At 44.0% G+C, this 23438-nt stretch overlaps 1 protein-coding gene across 3 annotated transcripts in view; it reads right to left on the bottom strand.

The window, feature by feature from the left end:
• Positions 1-8158, bottom strand: part of ZNF318 (zinc finger protein 318) — a 38667-nt gene extending 30509 nt beyond the window's left edge. For all 3 annotated transcript variants that reach the window (XM_080666277.1, XM_080666275.1, XM_080666276.1), the window contains exons 1-2: positions 7589-8158; positions 4795-4955 (exon numbers count right to left, since the gene is read on the bottom strand). In XM_080666277.1, coding sequence (XP_080522403.1) covers positions 4795-4955; positions 7589-8053 — 626 coding nt within the window. In that variant the 5' untranslated portion in view covers positions 8054-8158. The remainder of the gene's footprint in view (positions 1-4794; positions 4956-7588) is intronic.
• Between the last annotated feature and the right edge of the window lie 15280 nt (positions 8159-23438).

The raw sequence follows: 23438 nt of genomic DNA, 5'->3' as shown, positions 1-23438 counted from the left end.
ACGTCACTCAGAGTGAATTACCATCCAAAGGATGTTAATTATTGGTGTCTTCTACAGTTTCTGGTAGCTACTCTTGTTTTTTGTGTTTCTAGAAATGACTTACTTTTTCTTTTTTTTTTTTTTTAATAGTTGCTTTCCTGCCTCTGGGACTAAGTTAGAATATCAAAGAGCTGACTTTTCTTATTCACCACCCCAGCCTTTATTCAAAGCTTCAGACCTGGTTAACAGCTATAAATAACTTTATCACCTCCTCCAAAAGAGTGTCACCTGTGGGAATACAGGTTCCTGTTATTCACCTCCTCCACAATAATCTGAGGAATTTTTAATTCTCAATATAGAATGAAATAGAAAAGGATGGAAATAAACCAAGGACAATCTCTAAAATCAAATTTAACTAAAGTAAAATATTTTACTTTGTAGGTTTGTCAGCCATGAACCCCCTATTTCCAGAAAGTATTGTCCATGATGTGAGTCACTCCATTGCTAAAATACTACCTACTATACAAGAGTCTCTGATAATATTAGTGAAGGGGGAAAAAACACAGGCTCCATGAGTAGTAGCAAAGCCATCCATGCTCCCACATTCAGCTCCCCACTAGAACTATTACATGTCACCATCAAATGGCATACTAACCCAAGATCTAATCCAGCACTAAATACCAAGAAGCTAGAAATAATGAGATGACTCTCAGAAAGTCTCAGTCCAGACTTGCACTCTCCAGAAAAAGGAGGCTAAAAACAATGAAAGGCATAGAAAGTAAAAAAAAAAAAAATTTCATGTAAATATAGGCAGAAATCAAGTTGCTTATTAGACGTTCCTATCCTCCTTCCCTAAGTCTCCCAAAGGATAAGTGAAAAAACTGGCTGTAATAAAAGTGAGCCCTATAGCTCAGAATAGTCCAGTGACAGACTCTCTATAAAAGCTTTGGTTAAGGCCAATTCTTTCCTAAAGTAAGTTCTATCTATTTAAAAAAATTGATTGTTGGGTGTGGGTGATGGACACATGGGGCTCACTGTACTATTCTCTCTACTTGTTTTTGCATTTACAAATTCCATTAAACAAATTAAAAATCAGCCCTAACTGGTTTTGCTCAGTGGGTAGAGCATCGGCCTGCAGACTGAAGGGTCCCAAGTTCGATTCTGGCCAAGGGCATGCACCTTGGTTGCGGGCACACCCCCAGCAGGAGGCAGCTGATCAATGTTTCTCTCTCATCGATGTTTCTAACTCTCTATCCCTCTCCCTTCCTCTCTATAAAAATTAATAAAATATTTATATATATTTTAAATCATATACAGCTCAGCCAATGTGGCTCAGTGGTTGAGCATCCACCCAGGAGCCAAGAGACTGCAGTTCAATTCCTGGTCAGGGCACATGCCCGGGTTGTGGGCTCAATCCCCAGAAGGGGGCATGCAGGAGGCAGCCAATCAATGATGTTTCTCTCTCATTGATGTTACTACCTCTCTATCTCTCTCCCTTCCTTTCTCTCTAAAAATCAATAAAAATATATTTATGTGCACAAATAAATTTGTACACCAATGTTCACAGCACTATCTTCTATATATACATATATACATATATATATATATATATATATATATATATATATATATATATATATATATATATATAAAAGCCTAAGTGACTGAACAACCGGTTGACTGGTCACTATGATGCGCACTGCAACACAGCTGCAGCCTGGAGACTGCAGCAGAGCGGTGGTGAACCTACCAAGTGGCGGCAGCAGGTGCAGCGGGCCAGGATGAGCGGGAATGGCGCAGCGCCCGGCCGGGGCTTGGGCTCCTGGCCTCCTGCCACTTGGCGCACTACTACACCCCTTGGGGGATGTCGGACTGCCAGTTTCCGTCCAATCCCTGCAAGGTGGCCTGTAGGAATCTGGCTGAAACCAGCATTCCGACATCCCCCGAGGGATCCCAGATTACGAAAGGGCGCAGGCCAGGCTGGGGGACCCCACCAGTGCACGAATCCTCTAGTTGTTCATAATAGCCAAAAAGTAAAAACAACCCAAATGTTATCCATACATTCATTCCTACTGAGTGGATAAACAAAATACCTACAATGAAATATTATCTGCAATAAAAACAAATGAAGTACAGTTTTATGCTACAACATGACTAAATCTTTTTTTTATATATATATTTTATTGATTTTTTACAGAGAGGAAGGAAGAGGGATAGAGAGTTAGAAACATCGATGAGAGAGAAACATCGATCAGCTGCCTCCTGCACACCTCCTACTGGGAATGTGCCCACAACCAAGTTACGTGCCCTTGACCGGAATCGAACCTGGGACCTCTCAGTCCGCAGGCTGACGCTCTATCCACTGAGCCAAACCGGTTTTGGCTAACATGACTAAATCTTGAAAAACTGCTATGCTGCCCTGGCCAGGTGGCTCAGTTGGTTGGAGCATCATCCCGTGCACCAAAAGACTGCGGTTTAGATTCCCAGTCAGGGCACATACCTAGGTTGTCGGTTCAGTCCCGGGTTGGTATGTATAGAAGGCAATCGTTTGATGTTTCTCTCTCTCTCTCTCTCTCTCTAAAAAATCAATGAGGAAACATCCTTGGTGAGGATTTAAAAACAATAATAATGAGAAAAACTGCTATGCTAAGTGAAAAAGCCAGTCACAAAGGACCATATGTTATATGATTCTATTTATATGAAATATCCAGAATGGGCAAATCCATAAAGATAGAAAGTAGATTAGTGATAGGCTAGGGCAGAGGGTATGGAGGACTAATAGCTAAGGATGCAGGTAATAAAAATGTTCTCAAATTAAACATAGTGGTGTGGATGCACAACTCTGTGAATATACTAAAAGTCACTGAACTGGACACTTTAAATAGGTGAACTGTATGGTACATGAATTATGGCTCAATAAAGCTGTAATAAATAAAAAAAAGGCCCTTCAGAGCCCAAACTTTCCATTCTTTTCTTCTACTGATTCCCCAAAATGCCTAAAGAAAGCTGTTTGCTTCAGTCTTTTCCCTAAGGCAAATCACAGGTGGAAAAAATCCTACTCCTTCAAAGTATGTCATAGCAAGGAGGAGTTAGGGTATAGTAATTTCAAGAATGGAACTTACAACATGCAGAGTACTTTGATAACCAGGGGAAATCAACCTCACATCCACAAGTTTTTAGAAACTAAGTGTCTTCACACAACTTGATCATGTTCCCTTTTCAGAATAAGTTACAGTTCTACATACAGAGCCACGAAGGGTGAAGATACTGACAACCCTGGCAATCTGTAACCCAAACCTGATAAAAATTTAACAGCTTCCATAAGGGAAGAGAAAGATTTTTGGGATCTCAGGAAAAAAATAACTAAAAACCTATGTACAAAGGATGGACATGGCCTGTTTCATTAGCTAAAAATTGGACTCACTTTCAGGAGATATCCTAAAATTGCCAATGGTCCTATGGCCTGGTTTTAGTGGACAGTAATTATTCACACAAACCATACTGTGCAAGAGTGCAGGGGCAAAAGTCAAAAGAATGGCCTTTTAGAACCTTAATCTCATTTTCTCTAAAATAGACTTTTCTCTCTTGAAATACATGATTCTGGAAAGATTACTGCCCCAAACTCCCTAAGAGGAAATTTTTAATTTTTATAATTTAAAAACAGACAATTGGCTATCTGAAGAACACATGCATAATGAAACTCATAGAAAGGGAGGTGACAACCTAGGCCTAACAAGAGGAAATGCTAAAGTTACCTCAAAACCTCAGCAAGGAAGGAAGACAATCACACTATGCACCACCCACTCACACTGCCTACTCAATCATCTCCTAAAATAGAAATTACAGAGGGACAAGGGCTGTTTCCTCAATTAAGTGATATAGTCAACATAACCTGAAGCCCTATCTTCAGAAGCTTCAGTGTTACATGACACTGGACTGGACTGCCTTGCTTCAGTGCATCAAATAGCCACTGGAACTTTGAAGTAAATATTACCAAAGGGCAGCACTGGTCCTCAGACTTCCTGCCAGCTGTCCCCCACCTGCCTGCCCATGCTCTGTGTACCACTGCATGGAAGTCTTAGTTTGAAAGAACATCTAATCATTTGTGAAAACTCCCAATGTGCTGGGTAGAGACCATCACAGACATGGTTCTCAAATCTCAGAAACTGAGTGCTTTCCTTGCACTCCTGTCCTTACTTTTTTACTTTTGTGAGGCGAAAAACACCTCATATGATTATTTACTTCCCATATATAATTAAGTTCCTAGTACCTGAGATCTATATTTAATACTCTGTGGAGTATATTTGCCCTTCCTCAGCACTTAACAGCTGTAAAATAATAACATTTTTAAAGATCTGTAACTTCCTATTAATGCTTATATATTTAATATAGATACATATATTACACATGAATTTATCTAAACACTTTCTGAATCTATAGTTCAGCGTGGACAAGCAGAAAAATAACATTATCAAAGATTTCCTATTTTGTCCAGAACTTTCCTTTTGCAGAAGAGACCCCTAGTACCAGTATTTTAGAATCCATATCCTCTTATCTGTTTTAAATTTAGGGGACTCTGTTTATGTCCCCTGAGCCTTCCCTTTCCAGTTGGACCAAGATGACCTTTAAAGTCTTTTATATAATTCTTTCAGCAACAGAGTCTACATCAGTATACTTTCCCCACTCAGAAAGTCTTTTCCAATGTTATCAGGCTTAACTTGACTGCTGGCAACACTCTTTCAAATATACCATTCAGAAAACATCAACATTTCTACCTTCAACCACTATTATAACACTGCCTCAGATAAAGCCCACCTGTCCATGTCCTCCAGATTATCCACTGGTGAACCCAATCTATCACTAAGCCGCCGCCGCCGCCGCCGTTCTGGTATGCCGACACAGAAGTGATCATTGCCAACAGTGATTCTTAAGCTCTGTTCCAAAGAAGAGTCAGAACGAAAACCAGGAGATCGTCTCTATAAAAGTAAAAGATAATATAACAGTTAGGTCAATACATCCCTATGCCCAAAAATGTTCTGCCTAGTCACAAAGTTGTGATCCAACAAGGTAAGAAATGGCTATAGTAAGATACCACTCTAAAAATAAAGCACTTTTTAAAAAATTACTATTTTCTTAAATGAAAGCCCACACTTCCAACCCAATCAGTGACTTCTCATTCTTTCATTTACTGGTACTGGGCATGGGACTAGAGAAGTGAATTATATCTGCTCTCAGAACCTATACATTTCTAGTGAAGGAGGCAAGGCAAGTTGAAAAGAAAAGTACTTCTGATCGCAGTAAGTGCTATAAAGTCATTTAAACACAACACAAAAGAGACTGGAGAAAGGGAGCTACTTCTGATAGGATGGTTACAGAAGGATTTTCTGAGGTGATACCATTTAAGATGAGACCTGAATGATGAGATGTCAGTCTTGCAAAGAACAGATGGAAGGATGTTTCAAGCAAAAAGAACAAGCTCTGTAATGAGCTTACCATGTTTTGGACAATAACAGAGAGGTGATCACTGTGACTACATAAGAATGACAGAAGATAGGAGAAAACAGTTATGAAATTGGATTTTATTCCTTTTTTGTGGTTAATCCTCATCCAAAGATATTTTTTTCCATCGATTTTTTTATATATTGAAAGGGGGAGAGAGGAAGAGAGGGAGGAAGGGAGAGAGAAAGAGAGAAACATCAATGTGACAGATCCCTAGAGCAGGGGATCAAACCTGCAATCCAGGTAAGTGCCCTTGACCAATAATGACATCTGTGACCCTTCGGTGCTCAGGCTGACGTTCTAATCACTGGCCAGAGCTGAATTTTATTCTTTAGAATAAAATAAGAAGCCACAGAAGAGTTTCAAGCAGGAAAGTGATATGATCTGACTACATTCTTCCCCCAGATGCTCACACTGCTCATACCCTCATCTCCTTCAGGTATTTACTAAAAAGTCACCTTCCCAGAAGCCTTCCCTGGCTACCCTATCAAAAATGATTAACTCCCTTCTCTGTTTTTCTGTTTTCTTAAGCATTTTACATGCCAAACATTTTCTCTATTTTATTTATCCAACTCCCTCTGCTAGCATATAAACTCTACAAAAGCATAGTTTTTAACTGGTTTGCTCAGTTATGCCCCTAGTAACTGAAACAGCACCTAACACATGGTAGATGTTCAATAAATACTTCTCAAATGTATAAAATAAAGTTTTAAAAATCATGTTGATTGTTGGGTAGAGAATAAACTGGAAGGTAATAAGAGTGGCGTGTAAAGGAGCCTAATGTAATAATCCAGGCAAGACATAGTAGGGTTTAGATGAGAGAGATAGCAGGAGGAGGACAGTTTGGGGGATATACTTTGGAGGTAGAGTGGACAGGTTAGCCAGATGAAGTTAATTTGACAGATTAGGGTTGGGAGAAGGGAGATGGCGGGCTGTGCAATGGGTGAGGTCACTTACTGAGACAGAAAAGCCTGAGCAAACAAAGTATGCTCAGCTGAGGTTGTGCATGGGAGAAAAGGGCAGTTTGGAAATAAGTGTTCTGTTTTCTTTGCTTGCTCTGTAGTAACTAACACTCAGACTATAGCTGCCCATCTATGAAAATCTTAACTCAGTGACCAGTCATTTCACCTATGACCAGAGTGCCAAGAGCATACTGTCAGGGACCCCCTCAAGAAAACAGAGCCGGGTCCGCGATGGGGTTTTACAAAAGACTGGTGAATGCAAAGTCAAGTCAAAACACCAGACCCTACCCAGCGGCTCTACGAGAGGGATGCTCGAGTGAGAGGTCGATGTTATGTCTAACCTAAACTTTGTAACCTCATGTTCGGTCCCCAGCAGGGAAACAGAGCGGCAGAAATCCTGGGTGCCCAGAACCAGGCAGCCGTGGATTGATTCACAGCATCTCCGCTTCTTAACTGTGCCCTGGATTCCTACTTAACCCTCCCTGGGTTCCTCAGCTGTTCTTCAGAGGGAATCATCATAAATGCCTCACCTCAAAAGGCTGTGAATGCTCAGAGGATGTGTGAGGTGAAGGGCTCAGACTAGTCCCTGCCGCGTAACTCAGAGAGGCGGCGGTGTCGCCGTACTGCGGGCGGGCACGCATCCCCCTCGGAGCGCCGCTCCGCTTAGACAGCCGGCAGCTCCACGCCAGGGGTCTACCTGGCCGTTTAGGCGACCCTAAAGCGCCACAAAGGCATTCCGGCCTCTTTCCTGTGACCTGGGGGGCAGCTCGTGTCTACGGGGACACAAAAGCACAGAACTCTGAGGAAGCATCAACTACGGGAAAAGTACCAGGCACAGGGTTGGAAACAGTCCCCTCGCTGGCAAACTTTTCCCCACCGCACCGAGTGCGGCCAACAGCCTCCTCCCCGGGGACGGAGCGCTCCTCCCGACCCGGCGCCCTAACGGGTCCCGAGTCCTCATTGTGCACAAGAAGCTCCGGGGCGGACGGGGAGCCTCGGGTCCGGCGTCGCCCAGGGGATGAAGGACCTCCGATTCGGGTACCCTGGCCTGGAGGCCTGGAGGCGCCGGGATTGAGGGCGTTTTGGAAGCGAGAACCCGGGGTGATGGGGCTGGGGTAGCGAGAGTCTCGGTCGAGGGGTGGGATTACCCGGCTGCCGCTGTCGCCTGGATGGTCTCCGCGGCCGTCCCGGGCGAAGTCGGAGCGGGACTCCCCCCGGCTGCTGCCTCGGAAACCCGCCGAGCCCGGCGGGCAGAGCCGTCGGGCCCGCGGCGACGACGGGGAGCCGCGACGAGCCCTCGGCGGGGAAGGGGAGACGCGACGACCCCGCGGCGGGGTCGGCGGGGACGGCGAGGCCCGGCGGCCGCGGGGTGGGGATGTGGAGCCTCGGCGACCCCGGGGTGGGGAAGGCGAGGCCCGACGGCCGCGGTGCCCTGAAGGCGAGCGGGGCCGGCGCGCCGGGGTCCGCGAAGAGGAGCCGGAGGGCGGCGGCGGCGAGGTGCGGCGACCCGGGCCCGAGGAAGCGCCGGAGCTGCGGCCGGAGCGCGGACAGCCCCCGCTGCTCTCCTTAGGCCGGTGCGAGGAGACGGAGGAGCGGGAGCCGCTGCGGTACATGGTTCCGGCGGCGGCGGCCGCGGCGGCGGGTCTGACGCGCGGGCGCCCTGGACGCGCGGCCACAGCGTACCGCCGCAGCTGCAGCCTCGGCCGCCGCGGCCGCCGCGCGCCGCCCCCTCCCCTCCGCCCCGCGCGGTCCTGGAGGGCCGGCCGAGCGCGCCACCGCGGCCGCGGCTGGCGGTTGGAGGGCGCGAGCACACGCCGGACACACCCCCTCACCCTCTCCCCGCTTCTTCACTTAGGGAGTGGCCACAGGAGCCAGAAGTGGGGAGGAGCGCGGAACCAGGCGCGAGGAAGGGCGAGGGGAGGGGACTCGAAGCGCGCGACCTGCACTCCACACGCTCCGCCTCCAAACCCACAAGATGGCGGCGCTGAGCCGCCCACTCCCCCTTCGCCCCGCCCCGGAGGCCACGTGACTCCGAGGACGGTGGGCGGGGTCGGGAAGAAAAGGGAGGAGCCAAAGGGAGGAGCCAGAGCGATGCTGCTCTTCCCTGGATGCTTGCGACATCAGGTCGTGTGGTGGGCTTTGAGGTTTTGGGGAGCACTTTCCGTTCTTCTCCTGTCCCCCAACCCTATTAATGTATGTGGGAACAATAAATAAGGAATCGGAATATAAAGAAGTTCCCAAACATTAGGTGTGTCAGAGGTATGCCCCTCAGCAAGAGCGACCACTGAAGTCCTGGCCCCCCACAGAAGTCCAGCGACAACCATCAATTTACCTTCTAGTTTGCCTGATTTCTAGAGTATGAAATTGAGGATGAAAAAGTGCGGAATGGGAGCGAGAACGCAACCCAAACCAGACATCAGAGTAAATTTTCAGCCTCTCAATCAGAACTTAGGATCATGAGGAAGATCACTCACCACCATGAGTCTGAGGCAGGATTGTAAGAAGCCAGGAAAGCCCTGGCTGGTTTGGCTCCGTGGATAGAGCGTCAGCCTGGGGACTGAAGGGTCCCGGCTTCAACTCCAGTCAAGGGCACATGCCCAGGTTGTGGGCTTGATCCCTAGCATGGGGCGTGCAGGAGGCAGCCAATCAATGATTCTCTCTCATCATTGATGTTTCTCTCTCTCCCTCTCCCTTCCTCTCTGAAATCAATAAAAATATTTTTTAAAAAAGAAGCTAGGAAAATTCCTTGACAAGTGGAATGGGGAAACCTGGACAGATAGCTGAACAAACTGGCTGAGCAATTTACAGCCAGAAAATAAATTGCAAGGTCTTATCTTACACATACTAGATTCTGCTGGGGCAGACCTGCCTCAGTCCCAGTCCCTCTTAGGTGACATTCTTTAAAGGTGAAACTGACCAGAGAATGGCCTATTATATGCTAATTTTGATGCATGAGCATATTAAAGAACACACCTGGAAAGCTAATGAATATTCTATTGAGATCCTCCCTGGAGACCATCCCTAAAATTCCAGCCTTTGGAATACAGATAAAAACCCTTAAGACAAAAGAGCATACCTGTGCCTTCCCCTCTCCACTTTGTTATTAACTAATTTATTTTTTTGCTAATCCTCACCCGAGAATATTTTTTTCCATTGATTTTTAGAGAGAGTGGAAGTGAGGGGGAGAGATAGAGAGAGAGATACATTGATTGGTTGCCTCCATCAAGCCTATAACTGAGGTATGTGTCCTTGACTGGAATCAAACTTGAGACTGTTCAGTCCAAGGACAAATGCTCTTAGCACTGAAACAAACCAGCTAGGGTTCTCCCCACTTCTTTACTCAGGCACATATCTTTGCTTTCTTTCTCCTAAGCTCTAAAGCAAGCATGTCAAACTCAAAGGCTAACATGGGCCAAATAAACAAGGTTTAAGTTTATGTGGGCCGCAAAAAAACAAAAGCTTCAATTTTCATAGAAACGTAGGCTTATTTCGATAGAGACATGCTGAATATAAAGGGCTGAAATACATGAGTAATCGTTAACATGAAATAATAGAACATTTTAATAAAAATTATATTTTTTCTTGAACATTAACTTACCAGATTCTGAATGCACAAATTAATAAGCATAACGCAAAGAAACCCATTTTTCTTATTCTCCAAAAGCAAAATATTTCTTGTTGAGCACACCAAATAAGTCAGTCCAAGACTAATGATGTGGTAATCGGCTGCTAAAACCTTCGCTGCTAGTATTAGTGGAGAGAAATGGTGCGCCTGTGCATAAGGCGCATAAGGGAAATGAATGCAACACAATTATAGTAATCAGTCATTAGCAAACATTGTAGTTCGTTATTAATAACTAGAGGCCCAATGCACAAAATTCGTGCAAGAGTAGGCCTTCCTTCCCCACAGCTGCCAGCACCAGCTTCCCTCTGGCATCTGGTACCTGGGCTTCCCTCACAGCCCCAACTTCGTCCAGAAGTTCGTCCGGAAGGACGTCTGGTCTAATTAGCATATTATGCTTTTATTGTTATAGATTGTTATAGATAATGTATAACAGGTTATTGTAAAAATTAAGTTACAAAATTTTTATTAAAATGTTTCTTACATGTCATTTATTGGCTGGGCCTCAAAAATATTCATTGTGAGTTTGACATGCTTGCTCTAGAAGGCCAAGGACTGGTGGGAGAGAGGAGTCATAGACAGTCAACCAAAGGAGGAGCATTCCCTCAGTCCCAGCAACAGAGTCATGACAAAGCACACAAGGTGACATAAGAGAAAAAGTCTTTGTAAGTTCTCCATATCCATAGGGAACCAACTTTAGAAGACAACAGCATCCTGCAATGACCAGGAAAGATTGCTCTTTCTCCTAACCCAGCCGTGGGCAAACTACGGCCCGCGGGCCGGATCCAGCTGTTCTATCCAGTTCTCTTGCTCTCCCCTCTGCTCCTTTACTTTGAATTTATTTTAGTTCACACAAACACTCCATCCATGCTTTTGTTCCGGCCCTCCGGTCCAGTTTAAGAACCCATTGTGGCCCTCGAGTCAAAAAGTTTGCCCACCCCTGTGACCAAACCCCTTCTCCTGTGCCAAACCCTTGGTGTGTTTGGGGGGGGAGTGGGGACAGGTAGAGATGTCAGAAATAGCAGCTAACCAGTGGGACAGGATGGGTAAAACTCTGAGGAGTAAAGGCAGGGAGAAGCCTGGCACATCTCCCTTCATCACAGCAAACTTCACATCTGAAGCAGACAAGAGTTTGGAGAGGAGAGAACCTTTAGCTTGAATGAACTTTAGAAGTGTAATTGTTATCCTGGACAAGATATTTTCACTATTGCAATAAGACTGCTTGTGTGACTAAAAAAATACTTGGAAAGTGAAGGGATCTGTAAGAGATTTCACGCAGGACAGGGAAAGAATTATGCAAAGGGCAGGTGGAAGGGGAAGCAGAAGAGTTTTCCAATTATATACCTCTAGAGGCCCTGTGCACGAAATTCGTGCACTGGGGGGTGGGTGTCTCTCAGCCCAGCCTGCACCCTCTCCAATCTGGGACCCCTCAGGGGATGTCCGACTGCCAACATCCCTCTCACACAATCCAGGACTGCTGGCTCCCAACCACTGGCCTGCCTACCAGTCTGATCACCCCCTAACCACTCTCCTGCCAGCCTGATCGACGCCTAACTGCTCCCTTGTTGGCCCAATTGCCCAGTAACCCCCAACTTCCCTCCCCTGCCAGCCCAGTCGCTCCCAACTGCCCTCCCTGCTGTCCTGATCGCCCACAACTACCCTCCCCTGCCGGCCATCTTGTGGCAGCCATCTTTGACCACGTGGGGGCAGCCATCTTGTGCAAGGGCGTGAGGGTCAATTTGCATATTACCTCTTTATTATATAGGATGGGGGCCAGCTGCCTTGATAAAAAATAATTATTCAAGCCAAAACCGGTTTGGCTCAGTGGATAGAGCGTCAGCCTGCGGACTGAAGGGTCCCGGGTTCGATTCCGGTCAAGGGCATGTACTTTGGTTGCGGGCACATCCCCAGTAGGGGGTGTGCAGGAGGCAGCTGATCGATGTTTCTCTCTCATCGATGTTTCTAGCTCTCTATCCCTCTCCCTTCCTCTCTGTAAAATATCAATAAAATATATTTTAAAAATAAATAAATAAATAAATAAATAAATAATTATTCAATATTAGAAAAGGATTGTGGAAGACAAGTTGATACAGAGTATAACTAACCCTGATTTTATTTTATTTTTTTTTCCATTTTTTTAATTAAGGTATTACATGTGTATATATCTTCCCATTGCCCCACCCCACTCCCATACATGCCCTCACCCCCCAGTGTCTTGCGTCCATTGGTTAAGCTTATATGCATGCATACAAGTCCTTTGGTTGATCTCTTATCTCCCCCCCCCACTCCCTAACCTTCCCATTATAAACTGATGAACAAAAAGATAGATACAACTCAAACACTTTTGATGTTTTGTTCATAGCACAGTGACAAGCCTTGCAGTGATTACATAGGTAACTAAAATGTGCCTTCAAGTAGTTACCAATCTATTTAGAGACAACAAGTTTGCAGAACATGCTAAAGGAATGTTTCCACAGAGACAAAAAATAATATAGAAATAAATCCAGGAACAATTGAATTCTAACCAGGGGAATCAGGAATCAAAATGCCACCCTCAGAGACTATCAACATGTTCCTGAAGCCATGCTACTCAGAGTTCTATTTAAATACAGATTCTCATTAAATGGTTTTGTTTTTTTTTTGTTTGTTTTTTTTCAAATTTTTTATTAAGGTATTATATGTGTACATATCTTACCATTGCCCCCCCCACCCCACTCCCATACCTGCCCTCACCCCCCAATAACCCTGATTTTATATTTTTAATCCTCACCCAAGGATATTTTTTCCATTGATTTTTTTAGAGAGAGTGGAAAAGAAGGAGGGAAGAAGGGGGAGAGTGAGAGATCAATTGGTGGCCTATAACAGCCCCAGGAATCAAACCCATGACTCTATGGTGTGCAGGCCGATGCTCTACTTATTTATTTATTTTTATTTTTTAAAATATATTTTTATTGATTTCAGAGAGGAAGGGACAGGGAGAGAGAGAAACATCAATGATGAGAATTATTGATTGCCTGCTTCCTGAACACCCCGCCATTGGGGATCAAGCCTGCAACCTGGGCATGTGCCCTGACCAGAAATCGAACTTCCTGGTTCATTGGTTGATGCTCAACTACTGAGCCACACTGGCAGGGACAGGTAGATGCTTTAACCATTGAGCAACACTGGCCAGAGCTAACTAACCCTGATTTAAAATGTATTAACTCCTCTGGCTGGTGTGGCTCAATTGGTTGGAGTGTTGCTCTGGTTAGGGTACATGTGGAAAGCAATCAGTCACATCCATCTCTCTTCCCTTCTCTCTAAAATCAATAAGCATATCCTCAGGGGAGGATTAAAAATAAAATAAAATAAAATGTAATAACTCCATCTATACTAATAAAAGGGTAATATGCTAATTAGACTAGAGGTCTTCTGGACAAAGCCACGGTGGCAGGGGCCAAGGCAGAGGCAGTTAGGGGCAATCAGGCCAGCAGGGGAGGGCAGTTAGGGGCTATTAGGCCAACAGGCAGAGGTGGTTAGGGGTGATCAGGCAGGCAGGCGAGCGGTTAGGAGCCAGCAGTCCTGGCAGTCGGACATCCCCTGAGGGGTCCCAGATTGGAGAGGGTGCAGGTCGGGCTGAGGGACACCCTCCCCCCCCACACACGAATTTTGTGCACTGGGCCTCTAGTGTATCGATAAATATCCACATTTTCTTCACATTTACTTCGATCCCACCAAGGCATGAGTAACTAAATAGATATAGACTAATAAAGACAGGGCACACCTCTGGCATATTTTAAATAATTTTTTATTAAAATTCCTCTTATGGGTTTTTAATTTTATAAAAATTATAAAAATAACCCCAAAGTCAGAAAATACAGGTGAGAAACAAAAACTCCATAATAGTAGTATGAGGCAAGGCTACACAGTAGTAGCAAATTATCCCTCAAATCTCAGTGCTTAACACAACAAAGTTGTATTTCATGCTCATAGTACACGTTCAACACAGGGTGGGGGTAATGCTGTGCTCCACACAATTACAACGGCTGGCAGGCTCTACCGTCTGGAACACATAGCTTCCTCAGTTATCCACATCAAGAGAAAAGAGAACATGGAAAGTTTATTATAACTACTCTTTCCCCATCAGGCCTAGAAGTGATACACAGTAATTCCATTCACATCCCATAGTGACTGGAAGTAGATGGTCCCCTTTCTGAAAGGGTAAAGGAAGTAAGTATCCTCTTCCTCCTGCCCAGAATGAGAAGAAGAGAACCAGATATCAGGGAGCCCTGGTAATGTGTCCTAGATTTCCTAATTGCATCAACCCAGAGAAGACTAAAATAAAGCTCTCTAGACCAAGCATGTCAAACTTGCGGCCCACAACGAATATTTTTGCGGCCCAGCCAATGTAATAGTATGTAAGAAACGGTTTAATAAAAATTTTGTAACTTGCCGAAACCGGTTTGGCTCAGTGGATAGAGCGTCGGCCTGCGGACTGAAGGGTCCCAGGTTCGATTCCGGTCAAGGGCATGTAACTTGGTTGCGGGCACATCCCCAGTGGGAGGTGTGCAGGAGGCAGCTGATCGATGATTCTCTCTCATCGATGTTTCTAGCTCTCTATCCCTCTCCCTTCCTCTCTGTAAAATATCAATAAAATATATTTTAAAAAAATTTTGTAACTTAATTTTTACAATAACTTGTTATACATAATTATTAATAACGAACTACATCGTTTGCTAATCACTGATTACTATAATCATGTTGCATTCATTTCCCTTATGCTCCTTATGCGCAGGCGCACCATTTCTCTGCACTAATACTAGCAGCGAATGTTTTAGCAGCCGATTGCCACGTCATTAGTCTTGGACTGATTTGTTCGGTGTGCACAACAGGAAATATTTCGCTTTTGGAGAACAAGAAAAATGGGTCTATTTGCGTTACGCTTATTAACTTGTGCAGTTATTCAGTATCTGGTAAGTTAATGTTCAAGAAAAAATAGAATTTTTATTAAAATGTTCTATTATTTTATGTTAACAATTACTCATTTTTTTCAGCCCTTTGTATTCAGCATGTCTCTATCGAAATAAACCTACTTTCTATGAAAGCTGAAGCTTTTGTTTTTTTGTGGCCCTTTTAAACTTAAACCTTGTTTATTTGGCCCGTGTTAGCCTTTGAGTTTGAGAGGTTCATCCCATGTATAAAGTTCAGCCTCCTGGGGCTCTTTCTTCTCTGGGCACCCCTCCTGGGAAGGATCCTTTTTAAATTACTTCAGGTCACTTTCCTTCTATTTATACTTGACCCACAGGACAATGCATGCATCTTTGCCCTGCTGGCAAGGGCAGTGTAGCTTATTCTTCATGCTGCCCACCTTACTCACCACCCTGGATGGATAGTCAGCCAATATCTTGCTTTTGGACTTCATCAGGTGGAATTAGGACATCAGTCCCTATAGACTTCCAAGCCCCAAGATACATAAGCCAAACATTCTGAGAGGCGCTAGTGGAGGCCTCTATCTCACTTGGCCTTAGGCCAAGGGAATGCCTCCCTCTTTCTTCCTAGCCCATGTGTAACTCTCCAACACAATCCTCACTCCCTTATATAGACTCAATGTGGATGACTAACTAGTAACGCTGGCAGACTGATCTGTAATCTCTTCCCAACTCTCTTTGAGGTGGATGAAGGAAAGGGCTACTTGGCATCTGTTGTCTTGCTTTCTGCTTTTGAAGCCTTTGCTGAAACGCCTAAGATAACCGGGAGAATCTAATTACTATCCTGTCACAACTATTGTCTGTCATCAGTTCAAGAAACTCCTACTAAACTTGTAATAAAAATGATGAAAATGGTCTAAGGCTTTCCAAGACACACACAAACACACACACACACACACACACACACACACACACACACACACACACACACACACACTGTAGCAGACATATAGCAATGACAAAGACATACTGAAGCCACAGACATCCTGGGTTTTGAAATAAGTCTCGAAGCAAAGATAGCTGTCAGAGATTTGGCTCCTGTGGAAAGAGATGTAAGTGCCTTCCAGAAGGTGGAGGACCTGGACAGGTTTTCACACCTCAGCCACTACATGGGAGTTGAACAAAACTATTGCCAAACTTCTGCTTGGGGCTATACCTTTATGGGGAGCGGTTTGCCAAGTGGGTGGGTGGACAAAAATGTTGACAATCTTTAGATGAGAACTGAGCATAGGCATTCCCTACTCAACAGCTGGAATGGCAATTCCCTGGTAGCATCCATGTTTCTGTACACCATTAATAACCAACTAGAAAATATAATTTATGTTAAAGATGGTAGATTTAATCCATGCATTTATCACCACTAAGTCTCTAAACTCCATTAAAATGACAGTAAAGGGTTTTGTTTATCTTTCTTTAAGGTATAAACTAATATGTGCAACCTGGAAGTGTGAAAGAGATAATGCCCTGTGGAGTGAAATTTTGATCAATGCGAAATAGAAGCCAATATAATTTGCCCCCACTTCTCCCTTTATCTCACTTCTCTCAGGATAGTCTTGAGATGAAGTTTGTTTATTGATGAGACGGTCCCCAGGTCCAGCAATCAGTTTAATGTAATGGCAGCCAGGATGATGAAACATCCTGTTGTTTCTCCTTTCTTTCCTGCTTTAGTCTCCTTGTCACTCTCACCTGCTCCCTGGACTCGCTAATAATAAAATGAGGTTCTGGTTTCTGGGGAACCGAGGCTAACACTACTAACAAGGCAAATTTGACTTCATGAAAATTAACAACTTCTGTTTATCAACAGATACCATTAAGCCCTAGCTGGTTTGGCTCAGTGGATGGAGCATTGGCCTGAGGACTGAAGGGTCCCAGGTTTGATCCCAGTCAAGGGCACATGCCGGGGTTGCGGGGTTGTGGGCTCAGTCTCCAACAGGGGGCGTGCAGGATGCAGCCAATCAATGATTCTATCTCATCATTGATGTTTCTATCTCTCTCTCCCTTCCTCTCTGAAATAAAATAATTTTAAAAATAAAAATAAACCCTTTCTGAAGAAAGTCCATTTTAAATTCATATCTCAAAATTTTTTCACAGGTAAGATGAAGTGAGCATCACTTAGTAAAAACACATAAGGGAAAGGCATCATGAATAAAAACTAGCAAAAAATAAAAGGTAGGAGAATCAGACATTCAAAAACTTCAGATTTTGAAATGATCTGACCCACAATATAAAATAAATATGTTTAACATGTAAAAATAAAGTAAAATAGAAGCTCTCAAACAAGAGTAATTAACAATGGAGACCCTACTCAGTGTCATAAGATTTTAAAAAAATAATTGGCCCTAACTGGTTTGGCTCAGTGGATAGAGCGTCGGCCTGCGGACTAAAGGGTCCCAGGTTCGATTCCGGTCAAGGGCATGTACCTGGGTTGCGGGCACATCCCCAGTAGGGGGCGTGCAGGAGGCAGCTGATCGATGTCTCTCTCTCATCGATGTTTCTAACTTTCTATCCCTCTCTCTTCCTCTCTGTTAAAAAATCAATAAAATATATTTTTTAAAAAAATGGAAAGGAGGAGATAAAACTTATTTGAACATAACATGAATGTGTACATGCAAAACACAAAATAATTTACATATCATAAATGTGGAGTATTTATTAAAGTCACTTATTATAAGATCAATATAGAAAATTAATTGTATTTCTAAATATAGCAATTAGCAATTAGAAGATGAAAAATATTTTTTGTTTGTTTTTCTTTATAGGAACAGAGAGGGAGAGAGAGAGAAAAATATCAATGATGAGAGAGAATCATTGATCAGCTGCCTCCTGCACGCCCCACACTGGGGATTGAGCCCACAACCCAGGCATATGCCCTGACCAGTAATCAAACTGTGACCTCCTGGTTCATAAGTCGATGCTCAACCACTGAGCCACGCTGGCCCAGAAAAGATGAAAAGTTTTCAAATGATGCCATTAACATAATAAAACACTAAATACTTTAAAGATGGGCAAGACCATTCAACTGAAAACTACAAGACATTGATAAAAGAAAGTTTAAAAGACCGAAATAAGCCCTAATGGTTTGGCTCAGTGGATAGAGCGTCAGCCTGCAGACTCAAGGGTCCCAGGTTCGATTCCAGTCAAGGGCATGTACCTTGGTTGCGGGCACATCCCCAGTAGGGGGTGTGCAGGAGGCAGCTGATTGATGTTTCTCTCTCACCTATGTTTATAACTCTCCCTCTCCCTTCCTCTCTCTAAAAAAATCAATAAAATATATTAAAAAAATAAAATAAAAGACCGAAATAAGGCTTAAGATTTATAAGACTCAATATTATAAAGATGTTAACTCAATGCAATTCCAATCACTATTCCTGCAAATTTATTTTGTGGACATTGTCAAGCTGAGTCTAAGGTTTATTTTTTTTTCACATTTTTTTAAATTTAACAAATCTTTATTGTTCAGATTATTACAATTGTTCCTCTTTTTTCCCCCCATAGCTCCCCTCCACCCGGTTCCCACCCCACCCTCTGCCCTTACCCCCACCACCACTGTCCTCATCCATAGGTGTACGATTTTTGTCCAGTCTCTTCCCGCACCCCCCACACCCCTTCCCCCCCCGAGAATTGTCAGTCCACTCCCTTTCTATGCCCCTGATTCTATTTTATTCACCAGTTTATTCTGTTCATCAGATTTTTTTTATTCACTTGATTTTTAGATTCACTTGTTGATAGATATGTATTTGTTGTTCATAATTTTTATCTTTACCTTTTTCTTCTTCTTCCTCTTCTTAAAGAATACCTTTCAGCATTTCATATAATACTGGTTTGGTGGTGATGAACTCCTTTAGCTTTTTCTTATCTGTGAAGCTCTTTATCTGACCTTCCATTCTGAACGATAGCTTTGCTGAGAAGAGTAATCTTGGTTGTAGGTTCTTGCTATTCATCACTTTGAATATTTCTTGCCACTCCCTCTGGCCTGCATAGTTTCTGTTGAGAAATCTGCTGACAGTCGTATGGGTGCTCCCTTGTAGGTAACTAACTATTTTTCTCTTGCTGCTTTTAATATTCTCTCTTTGTCTTTTGCTCTTGGCATTTTAATTATGATGTGTCTTGGTGTGGTCCTCTTTGGATTCCTTTTGTTTGGGGTTCTCTGCGCTTCCTGGACTTGTAAGTCTATTTCTTTCACCAGGTGGGAGAAGTTTTCTGTCATTATTTCTTCAAATAGGTTTTCAGTATCTTGCTCTCTCTCTTCTTCTAGCACCCCCATAATTAGGATGTTGGTACGCTTGAAGTTGTCCCAGAGGCTCCTTACACTATCTTCATATTTTTGCTTTTCCGGTTGGGTGTTTTTTGCTTCTTCGTATTTCAAATCTTTGACTTGATTCTTGTGATCCTCTAGTCTGCTGTTGGATCTCTGTATATTATTTTTTATTTCAGTCAGTGTATGCTTAATTTCTAGTTGGTTCTTTTTCATATCCTCAAGGGTCTCACTAAATTTATCGGCCTTTTCTAGAAAATTCTTGAAAAACCTTATAACCGTGGTTTTGAAGTCTATATCCAGTCGTTTGCTTTCCTCCATTTCTTTCATTTGTGACCTGTTTGTCTCTGCATTTTGGCTGCTTCCCTGAGTTGATAGAGTGGCTTTGTGTGCTAGGTGTCCTATATGGCCCAGTGGCTCAGCCTCCCCAGTTACCTGAGGTGGACGCTCTTGGTGCACCCCTTTGTGGGCTGTGTGCACAGTCTTGTTGTAGTTAAGCCTTGATTGTTGTTGGTATCACTGGGAGGAATTGACCTCCAGGCCAATTGGCTGTGAGGATCAGCTGTGTCTACGATGGGAGAACTTCTGTGCTGGAGACGACTTGCAAAAGCCTCTGGGGCTGAAACCGGTTTGGCTCAGTGGATAGAGCGTCGGCCTGCGGACTGAAGGGTCCCCGGTTCGATTCCGGTCAAGGGCATGTACCTTGGTTGCAGGCACATCCCCAGTGGGAGGTGTGCAGGAGGCAGCTGATCGATGATTCTCTCTCATCGATGTTTCTAGCTTTCTATCCCTCTCCTTTCCTCTATGTAAAATACCAATAAAATATATTTAAAAAAAAAAAAAGCCTCTGGGCTCAGCTTGAATGGGGCGGAGTCTCAGGGCGGAGCAGACAGCATTGGTTTCCTGTCAGCGCTACCCTAATAGGCCCCTGTGTCTCAGTGTCCAGTGGTAATCGCTGCAAGCACCTCTGAGAGAAAGCCGCCCTCGAGTTTCGCCCGCTGCCAGACAGCCCAGTTTCTCCCCAAATGATTCTGGGTCCCCAGGGTCTTGCCCAGAACTGGAGTTCAGTGCAGTTGGGAGCTTTTGTCTCCCTCCCGCTTGAGAAAGCCAGCCGCATACACAGTTGCCCGCCCTCTCTGCGTGCGCACCTTGGTACCTCTACCTTCTGCAGTTCCTCTGAGTCTCAGTGTGCTTTTCTCTTTCTTGACAGTCCAGTTTCACCCCGTATGAGTCTGGGTCCCAAGAGTCTAACCCGGAACTGGAGTTCAGCGCAGTCGGGAGCTTTTGTCCCCCTCCTGCTTGAGAAAGCCAGCTGCGCACTCAGTTGCCAGTCCTCTCCACATGTGCCTTAGTACCTCTGCCTGCTGCAGCTCCTCTGAGTCTCAGTGTGCTTTTCTCTTTCCTTCTAGTTGTAGAATTTCCACTCAGCCAGCTTTCCTGTGGTTCTGGATGATGTCCGTTTTGTCTTTTAGTTGTAGTTTTGAAATTGTTGTGCGAGGCAGCAGTTTAGGTGTTTACCTATGCCGCCATCTTGGTTTTCTCAATTCTAAGGTTTATATGGAAATGCAAAGACCCAAGAATATCTTAGACAATCTGGAAGAATAATGAAGTTATATCTTATACGTTCAGATATAAGACAACTTATAAAGCTACAGTACTTAAAACAGAATGGTCAAGTATGAAGATAAACAAATAGACAAATGGAATAGAAAAGAGAATAACATACGTGTGGTCACCTGATTTACAACAAAATTGTCACTGCAATACAGTAGGAAAAAGATGAAGTTTTCAATAATTGGTGCTGAGTCACCAGTAATTGGATGTCCATATAGGAATAAAAATAAAGAACCTTGATTCTCAGACTAATACTACATACAAAAGTCAGTTCCAGATGGAGTATAAACCTAAGTGTGAAAACTAAAATAATAAAGTTACTAGAAGACAAAATAGGGTGATCTTGATGATCTTGAAACATCTAGGAAGAATATGTATGTTATGAGCTGAATTGTCCCTGTCCCCCAAATTTATATTGAGGCAGGATAGTAAGAAGCCAGGAAAATTCCTTGGCAAGTGGAATGGGGATACTGAAACAGACAGCTGATTCAAACTGGCTCCATCCAGCACCCTGACTCACCTGCCTCCTTCTCCCTTGCATGACCACCCCCCTTCAATATTAAGCCTTCAGGACAATGAGGTTCTGATCTGCATCAAATAATCTTAAGAACAAAGCCTCAGATCTGTTGACCACAAAGACAGAGTTTTGGTCAAGTTAGATATAGCATCTAGGCCTCAGTTGTGCTTCAGCTCCAGGCCCAGAAAAGCAGCAAAACCAGATGAAGTGATGCCATAGTTGGCATCAGGACCAAATGCAATGACCAATGACCCCGTATCCCAGTGCCAACCAATCAGTAAAGACAAAGACCCTGACCTTATATGTTCATTTTGATACATCAGCATAATAAAGGACATATCTGGAAAGCTGATGAATATTCTGAGATCCTCCCCCTGAGACCTTCTCTGAGATTTCTGCCTTTAGAAAACAAAGGACCCAGCAAGTACACTCCCTGGAGCACAATTGGCCTTCCCCTCCCCACTTTTTTCTTCAGGCACATACCTTTGCTTTCTTTCTCCTAAGCTCTAAAGGCTCCCAGGAGACCTGCAACCAGGGGAGCAACGGGCAGCAGCAGCTCCTCCCAAGCTAACCCTCTGAACCTGTCTCCAAGGGCCTTTCTTTTGCCTCTGTAACCTGTTTCCTGAGTCCAAGCTGACTCATTTCTTCTGCCTCTGTGACTTTGTCTCTAAAAGGCCGAGGCGGCTCTCTGAGCAGCCCACCTGAATATTCTCTCCCAGAGTACTTTCATTTTGCAAGCTAAATAAACTTCCTCTTGTGTTAGAGCTCTTGGCTCTGAATTCCTTCTTTGTTGAACTCAAGAACCCAGAGCCCACATCGCTGCTAACAATATGCTGAAGCCTTAAACCTCAGTACCTTATAATGTGACTGCATTTGGAGATAGGGCCTTTAAAGATGTATTTAAGTAAAAATGGTGTGGTTAGTGGGCCCCTAATCCAATATGACTGGTGTTCTTATAAAAAGAGGAGATTAAGACACAAAAGATCATCTTTTTAAACATTTTTTATTGATTGATTGATTTTCAGAGAGCGGGAGGAGAGAGGGGGGGGGAGAGAGAGAGAAACCAATTTGTTGTTCCACTTATTTATGCATTCATTGGTTGATTCTTGTCTGTGCCTTGATCGGGGGATCAAACCCACAACCTTGGCATATAGGGACAACGCTCTAACCAACTTAGCTACCCAGTCAGAGCTATCATCTTCATTCGTAATCAAAACACATCGGATTGTTTTTGTAATGATTAACAGAGAAAAACATTTTCAATATTCTCAATACCAGATTCCTCCCTGTCTTTATACTCATTCTCTCCGTAATTCCCTGTAATTGACTTCTACCTCCACACTCGACTGAAATTGCCTGAAATTGGTGAGGTCACAGGACACCCCTCTCTCTTCAAATATGAAGCCACTCTTATTCTTTCTAGAATTTTCCAAGGTGCTTGGCCCCTAACCTTTCCTTCCTTGAATGTTCCTCTCAGGTTTCTTCAAAGACTCATTCCCACTGCCCTGGACCATTTCTTGATCTCTTAACCAACCATTTTCCTCCCCTTTCCTTCCCTCTAGCAGCCATGACCAACTGTAGGTAGACATTTCTTTTTGGGTGAAGGGATATGGAAGTGGAGGCTGCTCAGTATCTGAGAACTTGCCCACCTTATGAAATCTTTTATGAAGCAGACCTTACTATAGAAGCTGAAAATGCCCGATACTTGCTTTCCCTGCCCCCTTCTGCACCTGGGTGCTGACACTAATCTAGGCTGGGCCAATCAGATGCAGCTACCTTAGGCTTTTACTCTGGAGTTATTGGTGAAAAGAAGCAGAATCAATAGAAGAGTGTTTCTGGCACTCCCTGTTTCCATGGCAGCTGTGATAGCTGTGGGGAGCTCAGGTCCCTGGCCTGCTGGTGTCAGTGATGTGAGGCCTGCCATCTAGTGGACAGCAGTGTCCTCACCAGACACTGTTTATAGTTGAGCTGTGGTTATAGCTGTTTAGGCTCAGAGCCTAGTTCTCCAGCTTTCCCAGTGATT

This window comes from Plecotus auritus, assembly GCF_963455305.1.
Source record: "Plecotus auritus genome assembly, chromosome: 4".
In the NCBI taxonomy this organism is placed as follows: Eukaryota; Metazoa; Chordata; class Mammalia; order Chiroptera; family Vespertilionidae; genus Plecotus; species Plecotus auritus.
This window is presented reverse-complemented; position numbering and strand designations above follow the sequence as displayed.